This window comes from Pleurodeles waltl, chromosome 4_2, assembly GCF_031143425.1.
Source record: "Pleurodeles waltl isolate 20211129_DDA chromosome 4_2, aPleWal1.hap1.20221129, whole genome shotgun sequence".
NCBI classification, from domain to species: Eukaryota; Metazoa; Chordata; class Amphibia; order Caudata; family Salamandridae; genus Pleurodeles; species Pleurodeles waltl.
Genome location: NC_090443.1, coordinates 72,799,255 through 72,809,452, shown reverse-complemented (window position 1 = coordinate 72,809,452; position 10,198 = coordinate 72,799,255). Strand labels below are relative to the sequence as shown.

The window sequence follows — 10,198 nt, the reverse complement described above, 5'->3', positions numbered from 1 at the left end:
AGTATATGTGAAGGGGCATATCTATGAAACAGCTAGGAAGGAAGCCTTCATAAACATTTTTGCAGCATGTACTCCTTTCCTGTTTGGCAAATAAATTCATGACGTTAATTCAACTCCTCTTCCCAGTTATAGCCTATGTTTATGTCCAAATCTATTGTTTGTAGATATTGTGTCAAAAATAGGGATTTAAATTTGACCCTCTGACATTAGGTAATCAATCAATATATTTTACTCTCTGTTCCAATTGTAGCTGCTGTATCTTGTAGTCACTGTGGCTCGTGGGCTGTAGGCTGTTGGATCGGTCTAGTCTATATGGTACCAATGCAGTGAGGGTGGTCATGTTTTGGTGTAAATGCAGGAAAATCGAGCATTGTTAAATTTGGAGATTTCTAGCTCGCTAGACCTGTTTTTGCACTCATTTATCTTGGAAACTATTGTCAGACCAGCATCTCTGTGTGTACGTTGGTTTTTTTAGTGTCTTACAGGTGCAGATTTCAAAAACAAAATCAGTTTTCAAGCTGTAACCTTGTTTAAAATTCATGTAGCAAAACTGTACGCTTTCCACAATACAAGGTACAATTTTGGTGATATCTGCACCAACTGTTTGCTCAAAAGTGCTCCTTTTACATCGTGTTTTCAAGTTTCTACAAACTCTCAAAAAAAAAAAAAACAAGTTGAAGTTCGTGGTAAACGAGACACTCCTTTAGGGATTTCATTCAAAAACTAGACCTAGTCCAAGGCAGTTTCTACTACACAATTTATTACTGGCAGTCTGCTCTTAAATAATAATAAAAAAAAGACTGATGGAAATCCGACGGTAACAAAACAAACTCATGAGCGGTTTAGAGAAGGCTGGTTACGTGTAGGAAGATGGGGAAGCTTGCAAAGGCAGGCACCAAACAGTTCGAGAGCCACAGAGCCTCTGAACAGTCAGAGGGGCCACATTATTCCTTAGTGTCCGACCAGGAGCTGAAATTGATTAAAAACCCCAGACAGAACTCGTCAACACAAGAAACACTTATAGCTCAATGCAGACGAGTCCGAATGAGTGTTCTGTCCCCAGATACAAACAAGTTCCAGAACCCTTGTGGACAAGCACCTTTTGTTTCCAAGTCCGCAATGGACGGCCCTTGTTTTTTTATAAACCCAGCTCAAGGTCTTCAAGTTCCTCCTCCAAGGCCTGCCTCCTCCCTAGCTTCTCTTTCTGTTCTTTGGTCAGCTCCTTCAATTCCCCAGAGTCAATTTTTTGCTGCAAGTCCTCCACTTGCCGGAGCTTCTTCCGCAGATTCTTAATTTTCTTTGCCCGCTCAACGGCAGCAGGATCGGCAGTAGGTGTGGGCTGGGCTAAAGCAGGTTTGGCGTTCCCTTCTGCGGCACTCTTTTGCGACTTAGCATCGCCGTCCACACCAGGCTGCCGCACACCAACATCTGCTTTGACAGAAGCCCTCTCCAAAGCTTGGCAGAGCTCGTCCGCATCATCTGGGTCCCCCCTGTCATGCTGCTGCTTTCGTTTCTCCTTCCGCTTCAGGTTCCTCTTTGCGGTCTTGGACAGCCCAGACTCGCCGTCTGCCTTTTGGACCGGCTTTGCAGCAGGTGCTTCAACGGGACTGAGACCTGGCGGAAGGTCTGGTTTGCTTTTGAAGAACTTCACATATTTGTTTTCGTACCTAAACAAAAGGATGGGAGAAAAGGAAAACCCATCAAAAACCTCACTCGGACATGTGGTCAACTGGTCGCTAGTATCAGACACATCTTAGAAAAACAAACACGGCATAACCTGCCCTTCTTAAATAGCAAGCTAGACATTCATTTAAGAAGGTGCTGGTCCAGTTAATACAGTTTTTCCATGAGCAAATACAGAAGATTTGGAGCAGCAAAATAAAGTGGTGAAATAAGGCGTGTCAAGAGCGATCTATGTAAAACTGATGACCTTTGAGGACTGGGAGGACAACGTTGAGCTGCCTTCAACAAGGATGGTAAACATAGCTATGCTGTTGATCACGCTTCATGCAGATATGACTCAAATTAACACAATAAAGCTGGACAAGTATTCTGCTGTTAAGGCTTTGGTCATTCGTAAAAACTTTTCTAGTCTTTATATAAGCATTACAAAATCACATCCACTTGGTCAGCCTTTGGGGCCATCTCATCGTTAGTGTAATATTATTCAACTGATATATTCTGGAACAAATTAAATGTCGCTTTTTTTTAGCTTTCATGTCTATTTTTTTAACTTTCATTTCTATTTTTATGGGCATATGTTTGTTAGCCAATTCTAAAACCGTGATCTTAAATAAGGCTAGATTTCTGCTCATTCCAGTTTTAAGCCTTATATCTTTTCTCAGGGTAGGCTGCACAGAGATCATTTTAGTGAGAGTGGATTAGCAGGCATTTGGTGGCATCTATCAAGCTTGTGATCAATTAAGTTGTTGAGAGTACGCATGAAACACTGGCATAACTTCTACCTCGACTTGCCCTTGTGATGTTATTTCACACTTTTTTAAATCATTTTGTTTGTTTTCAACAATTACATCATTTCACACCACCCATCAGTGCTGGTTAAAGTGCAGTTACATAAGCATTTCAAGCCTCTTCTGGTTTCCAAGCACAACTCTTGGAGGCTACATTCTTACAAACATCCAATTTCCAGTAGCCCTCCCACCCCTCAGTATTTTCCACATTTCTAGTCGTGCCTTGGTATTTCTTCTTCAATGTTGCTTGTCGTTTTTGGTTTCCTTCCTCCCCTGAAAGCAATGATTTCTCCACTCATCCAACCTCTTTTCAAACTTCCGTGGGGAGCTTTTTCCTTCGCAGACTACTTACTGTGTGTTGGTGTCCATGCACGTCTTTCCTACTTACCATTTTGCAGGCATTCTCCGGCTTACTCATTCTTGTGTTATCTCTCACCTGGCTAAGAGAAAACCAAGGGCACTATACGTGAGCTTCTTCCTCAGGAAGGCAACATCATTATGGATGCCTAGTTTCACACGCTGGGGGATGCGTGATATTTGAAATTTCCAATTCACTTATTATTTCGCTCCACAATATCTGTATATCATCATATCCACAAACTGTGTGCAGAAAGGTGCATTCTTGAACTTTGCATATTGTACAGTTGGGTGTCTGGGCTTGCCTCATCTTACACAGCCTACATTTATAATAGTATGCCCTGTGTAGGGTTTTTAGTTGGATCAACGGCAACCTAGGCTTGATCGTCACTTCCCTTGGATGCATAAATGCTGATGCTCCCTCCAAGTTCATGTCTCTGAGAGGACCTTCTTCCCAGGTTACGTTTAGTTTCTTTAACAGACTGGCTATTATATATAAAGGTTTTGTGTACAGATGATACCACTTCTCTCTCCAAGTACCCTTCTAGTATTCAACTTTGAAGCAGTGTGGATTCAGCAACATCTGACCAGTCGATCGCCTATGTATGAATGGCCGGTCAGCGTTGAGTATAGTTATGAATCTGTGTCTGTGCAAGTTCATATTCTTCTTGCAGATTCATAAAGTTTAAAATCTCTCCCACTTTAGAAAGTCTCCTATTTTGAAATCCCTATGAGGTCCTAGTATTGCAACCCATCTAATTTCTGCACCTCTTTTAGCCTGCTCCCAGTCCATAATATTTATCCACCGTGATCTTATCTTTTAACCTTAGGAAATTACTGGTCCTATCCCAGGCTGTTAAGTTCACTGGTGTCGCTGATAGGAGTCAGTGTGCAGGCATGTCCATGAAATGTCTGTCTAATCTCACTGCTGGGTCATATTTTGGGGTGTAAATCCAATCATATGGGATGTAAATCCAACCACCTGTTACTGGGAGGTTAGCAGCCCAATAGAAAGCCCTTATAGCTCTGCTATCCCTCTGTTGTGCACTGCTTCTGCACATTGTTTTCAAAGCTATCCTGGTGGTCCTCTTCTCATAAAAAGATACACAACTTATATTTTAGTCACAGAAAGAAGGATTCGGGTATTGTAAATGGTTTATTTTGCATCACAGAGCAACCCTGGGAAAGCAATCATCTTAAAGATTCCCACCGTACCCAATATTGTCAGGGTGAGTGTTCTCCATCTGCACACATCTGTGTGAAACCCTTTTAACAGTGGTTCTATATTCCTTGAGAAGAAGAATTCTGTACTGGTTGTTTTATGTATTTAAAACCTTCTTTTGTTATGTTGATACTATTACGCTATTCATTTCCCATACATCATGCGTTTCCCCAGTTTACTGTGTATTCGAAGTAAGTTCTGAATTTCCCAAAGAGAGAATATTAATAATAGTAGCACTGGTACTGTCAGGGCTCGATTGGTGGTGTAAAGAAGTAGGCCTTATGCGTAAAGTGAGGTCTCCTCCTATGATGTATTACTTTAAATGGAAAATTCTACTATGCCCGTTTGACCTGAACCAGAAAGACAGTGGCTCCATAAACTATACAAAAACTAGGGCGGACGGCAGACACCCCACTCCTGTGCCTTGCTTCAAAACAAACTATGAGGACATAATTCAATTTACCAAAGCTATCAGACCATGTACAGTAGCCCCAGCCATTTAAAGAAAATCGGGCCAAAGCGTTGTAACGCCTGAAACAACTCTGGTCAGTGGATTAAGTCAACAGCCTTTTCGGCATTGAATAACATTATGACAAGGGATTTCTTAATAAAGCCTATACTATTCAACAGAATATGTGGCCTCCCAAGGTTAAGCATGGTGAAGCTTCCTGCCGTGAATCCAGACTGAGCTTTGTGAACTAAAACAGATATTACTTTCAACAGTCATCTGCTAGAGTCTTAGCCAACACCTTGGTCTCCACATATAATAAAGAGATGGTGCGATACAAGGCCCAAACCCCTTTTGATTGGTCTTTTTTTAACGTATTACTGCAATAACGGCACAGCTTATTTGTGGGGTTGGGTCCCAAATTCTTGAGCATCCTGTACATATTTAATAAGTGAGGTCTGACTAATGAGGATAGCTTTTTGTAAAGCTCAAACACAAGGCCTCTTTTTAATTTGATTACCCAATACATTCACATTCATGGAGAATCTTAAGTCACTTCCCAATACATTCACATTCATGGAGAATCTTAAGTCACTTCCTTTGCCTTGTAGCACCCGTGGTGATTTCTTACTGTGTGGTTTATTATAACCCTATTTATTATGAATCTGTCTGACTTTCCCTTCAGTGTTCTGTTCGACCTAATTAACTTTTGTTTAAATCTTAGCATTAACTTCCAGTACCCTTGTTCATCCCCACTTTTCCACTGCGTGAGTGGAAACTGCTCTCCTCCGCAATTCTGGAAAAATTTAGAACGACAATTATTTTTTATGTCTTAATTTCATGATAAACTATTACCTGTAAACCATTTTAAAGTGGGGGAGCCATTTCCCTCTTCCCTGTTAGATGGATTCAATCGTGTACACCTAACCTAGCAGTGCAGTGCTGGAGCAATGGAGCGAATACATGTCTTAAAATACAATTTCCCAGTTTATGTCCCACATCCGCCCGTCCACACTTGCAAAAACATTTCCCCTTTACCCTCTTGTATGACACAAGCAGTCAATAAAATAGGTTAATTGTGTGCTAACACTCTTCTCACTGCTGCTGCTGCCTGTCCCCCCCCGTGCCAGACTCTCTTTCTGCTTGGGCATAAAGGTCAGTCTTTGCCTTGCCAGGATTCCGATCAACTTCTGTTGAAGAGGTCTTGACAAGTTGTCACTGTGCCAACGACCTCACGCTGTATGTCGCTTTGTCAGCGTATGCAACCACGCAGAATACTTCCGGCTGGGTAAGGGTACGCACAGAGGATAATGAGCAAGTATACCTAACGTCATTGCTTATAGAGGACGGAAGCCTCATCCACCCAGGATGGCAGGCTTTGTCTTAGGGTTGCAGCCCATATCAACGCAGTGAGAAGGTGTTGATTCCTGCTCTAGAAGAGGAAAGCTTGAGTTTTTTCAAGCCCCAAAGGAGAGGAAATTGCTTATGAATTTCAGTGTTGTCAGAATGGAGAAAAAATAAAGAGAAAAGAGCTGGGGCAAGGGGGAAATAAGGGAATTAAAACGACCTATTAGTAGATCTGAGCTTTATTCTCATCCCCAATGGTATGAGAATATAAATTAAAGCTGCAGAGGCTAATTTGGTTAATTCAGACTCCAGAGAGAGATCAAAAGGTTTCTGATTGTATCACACCCTCCAAAGAAGTGTAAAACATTTGGCAAAGACCAAAACCCCATTTTTCTGTCATGTGGCTGCCCTTCCAGAAGACTGCAGGAGTGCAATGAACTGGAAGTTACATTTGCCTCACATTTTCGATTTAGAAGCAACTTGAGGTTAAAGTGCGTCTAGATTCAGCTGTCTGCAGGATAGTTGTTGCTCTACATCCATCATCACCCCCGATTCAGAGCCCTCCGAGGCCGCAACTTGTATTCACCTGCATTGCAGGAAGCACTGAAGAATCAGCACCAACTCTCAACCGCGGGGGATGCACTTCCAATGAGGACGGGGAAAGCAGTCGGAAATATCGAGAAGCCTTCGTGCACTTCTTTGCACTCTACAGCTCTCAAGGTTTAGGGACTGGTTCCACTTTCCGAGACCTTGTGAGACAAACGGCAAGTAAACCCCTGGGAGTGATTGTTCAGCACAATTGTGCAACCATGCGCGGCTCTCTAGGACAGTTTCCACACTGCTAGTATGGGAACTCCATTTGCCCGTGCCTGTGGCTGTGGCTCCTACTGCGCGACCGTGAGGTGTTTTTATCTGGCTCTAGTTTAACATATACCAGCTTCTTTTCTGGCCTGTCTACCTGTCCTTGATCCATGCACTGTTTACATGCAGCCTTTATCCTCCCTGTGTCTGTTTGGCCTCCAGGCTTTCTTTGCAGTCAGCAGCTTGTGTGCATTAAGTCTACGCAGCTCCTTCTTAGATCTCATAGGTCAAAGGATTTACTCTGCAGGTGTGGTTCCCGACCTGTGGTCCGGGGACCACTGGGAACCAAGAAGCCTCCTCAAGGGGTCCGTGACTGCTTAGAAAATGCAATAGTATTAATAGATTAGGTCCCCAGCTTCCAATAATGATTCAGTGGGGGTTCCCATGTTGCACTACTGATAAAGTGGGGTCCACAGAAGTCAAAAGGTTAGGAACCACTGTTCTACAGCCTTTTTTTGTCCATTCTGTCCTTTGTTTCCAGTTCTGTCCTCAGTTATAATCTGGGCCCACAACAGTGAAAAAGAAATTTTGAAAACCATCACAGGAATTTAAATGTTAATTTGTAATTTGAGCCCGAGGAGGAGCGCACGGGTCCGCTGTGACCCAAGAAGACCAAATGAGAATTAGCTGACACGTCTGGGTTGTAACTAAACATGCAGCAAGAGAACCTGGACCTTATGAGAATTCTACTTCACCTTAATGAAGAAAACAACGCTCTGCTTGCACTTCTCTTTGAACAGCCTGCACCAGTCCAGCTCTTCCTAGTTGTTCATGCCTCGGGTCTGCAGCTTGCTTCATTGCGCCCGGCCTTTAGTCTCTTGCTCCTGCCTGGTACGGTATGCCTTGTGTTGTCCTCTTGCTGCGAGCTACCACAAGAAACGTAACCCCTTTCCCCTTCTTATTGGCCATCTCAGTTCTCTGCCTTTGTATTCACTGTGGGTTTCTATTGTTTGATAAGTGTTCTATTGTACTGATGCCAATAAATGGAGGAAGAGTCCTTATAGAATATACAAAAATGTTTACATTTTTAAATACTCATTATAAAACCTTAGCAACATTATAATGACTTATTAGTACAATGTAACTTTTCAATTATTTTTGAGTTGCTTGCATTGCCAAACTCCTAACCAATGGTACAATATAATGGTTTATTAATGCAATAAGCCCCAAGCAACTTAATAGGCGTTGGACTTTTCTCTATTGTGCACGTTCTGTAAATTTAATGGTTAGAAAAAGAGTCAGTTGATGATGCAGTAACGTTCCTAAATAACACCTAACAAACAGAATAGTACATATAAACCACTCAAATTATGACCACAGAAAAAAAGAAGAACAACAGACCCGCAGCTGATTGTTTAGCACTACTGGAAATTACTGAAAATTATTCAGCAAATTAACTTTTTGACTACACGTAATCTTCTACACAAGTCCAAACAGTTAGCTTCAAAGCTTTACTTGTAAGTGCACATTTAAATAATCCTGCCAATAACCGATTTGGTCCACACCTCAGAAGGATTTAAAACCGGGAATGGATTGAGATTCTGAGCAAACAGATTAATTAATTTGTGCATTTTAGTTATTTTTGGTAGTCATTCTTCATTGCTTTAGCGCTGCCTAAAAACAGCCCCCTATTCCATTCTTAACTAGTAGGTTTCGCATACATCAATCAGTGGCTGCCCTCAACAAAGTTCTTTTCTCCACATCAAGTCATTCAAGACTGCATAATTCCAAAATAGGTGAACAATAACAGGGAAATAGTTTTATTTATAAACTTTTACCAATAGCTGGAGTTAGTGATCACCCACCTGTTGACTAAAGAGTAGAAGTCCACCAATAAGACATTTCGTCATAGCATTTCTCAAGTTTCCGATTGAGTTTGGAATCAATTATTACACCTAAATGTATTAGATTTCAATTGGACATTTTGAGGAATGCCTAAGGAAATACTTTTGCTCTTGGCATGGTTTACACCCAAACCATTATGGTTACAGCATTATTCCAGCTAATTTAGCATGCAGCGTACACCCACAGACGTGCAGCTAAGCAGTATCAAGTCATCGGCATGTAACAGTGCCAGGACCTGCAATAATTCCCTGGTGAATGTGCAGCCATTTCTTTCGAACGGCGATTAATGCAGATCGGAAATATATGAAAGAGCAGAGGGCCTAATAAAGAACCCTATTTTACATCCCAATGAGTTTCAATTTCCAACTTGCAGCTAGTCCTATTCAGGTCCCAGGTTGTCCACTTTACACACACTTTCATAAAGTTTTAAGATGCCACTTATGATTTTATCAGGAAAACACTGAGCATTTTACTAAAATGCCTTAAAACTGACAATTGTGTCAAATGCACACTTTAAATCAATAAAAGGACATGTATAAACCAGAATTTTTCTTCTGCAATAGACAGGGTACAATGCTGGTTAACACTGTTTGGTCTTTACAGAACCTTGTTTGGAAGATCTTGCGTACTGCATTCTCCTCAACCCAGACTGTTAGTGCACCATATATAATTTGTGAAAGCATTTCCGTTCAAACACCCTCCGCAGGATCTACAAGTGGATCCCGACCGACACCAGGAAGACAGTGACCCACACCCTCGTCAGCAGCAGATTGGACTACGACAAAGCACTCTATGCAGGAATCCCAGCAAAGTACCTCCAACGACTACAACGCATCCAAAACGCCTCCGCCCGACTCATCACCAGCACCCCCAGCCACAGCCACAGCCACATCACCCCACTCCTCAAAGAGCTCCACTGGCTTCCCGTCGACAAGAGGGTCACCTTCAAGCTCCTCACCCACGCACACAAGGCACTCCACAACGCCAGCCCTACCTACCTGAACAGCAGACTCAACTTCTACACTCCGACCCGCCAGCTACGCTTCGCAAGCCTCGCCCTCGCCACCGTCCCCCGCATCCAACGAACCACCTACGGCGGCAGATCCTTCTCCTACCTCGCCACCAAGACCTGGAACACGCTTCCTACCTACCTACGAGAGACCCAAGACCTACTCGCCTTCAGAAGACTCCTCAAGACCTGGCTCTTCGAGCAGTAGCAGTCATACACCCCCCCCCCCAATCCACCCCCCCCCCCAGAGCCTTGGAACCCTAACGGGTAAATATTGTGCTCTATAAGTGTATGTGATTGATTGATTGATTGACGGACTGCTTGGGCATATTATCACTAGAAGGTGAACATTTTCAAGGACTGTTTTCTCGCCCTTTTTCAATATGGGCACCATCACCACCCATTCCTAGTTTTTTAGGTGGAACTGATATACCACACTGCTTTAAATATATTGTAGGGTGTTAGTGCCACCAACTGAAGTAAGAACTAAGATCTTAAGTTGGTTTTATTGATTTAGTGGTATCCTTCAATGTCCTTACTGGGAAATCGCAGACATTCCTACATTTTATTTCCAATTAACGTACTTGACTTGAGTTTACATTACATTATGCCCCAACATGTTCCTCTCAGACCAGCTG

At 42.6% G+C, this 10,198-nt stretch overlaps 1 protein-coding gene across 2 annotated transcripts in view; it reads right to left on the bottom strand.

Moving 5' to 3' along the window:
* Positions 1-740: 740 nt before the first annotated feature.
* Positions 741-10,198, bottom strand: part of PYM1 (PYM homolog 1, exon junction complex associated factor) — a 43,508-nt gene continuing 34,050 nt past the window's right edge. For both annotated transcript variants that reach the window (XM_069230707.1, XM_069230708.1), the window contains exon 3: positions 741-1,667. In XM_069230707.1, coding sequence (XP_069086808.1) covers positions 1,139-1,667 — 529 coding nt within the window. In that variant the 3' untranslated portion in view covers positions 741-1,138. The remainder of the gene's footprint in view (positions 1,668-10,198) is intronic.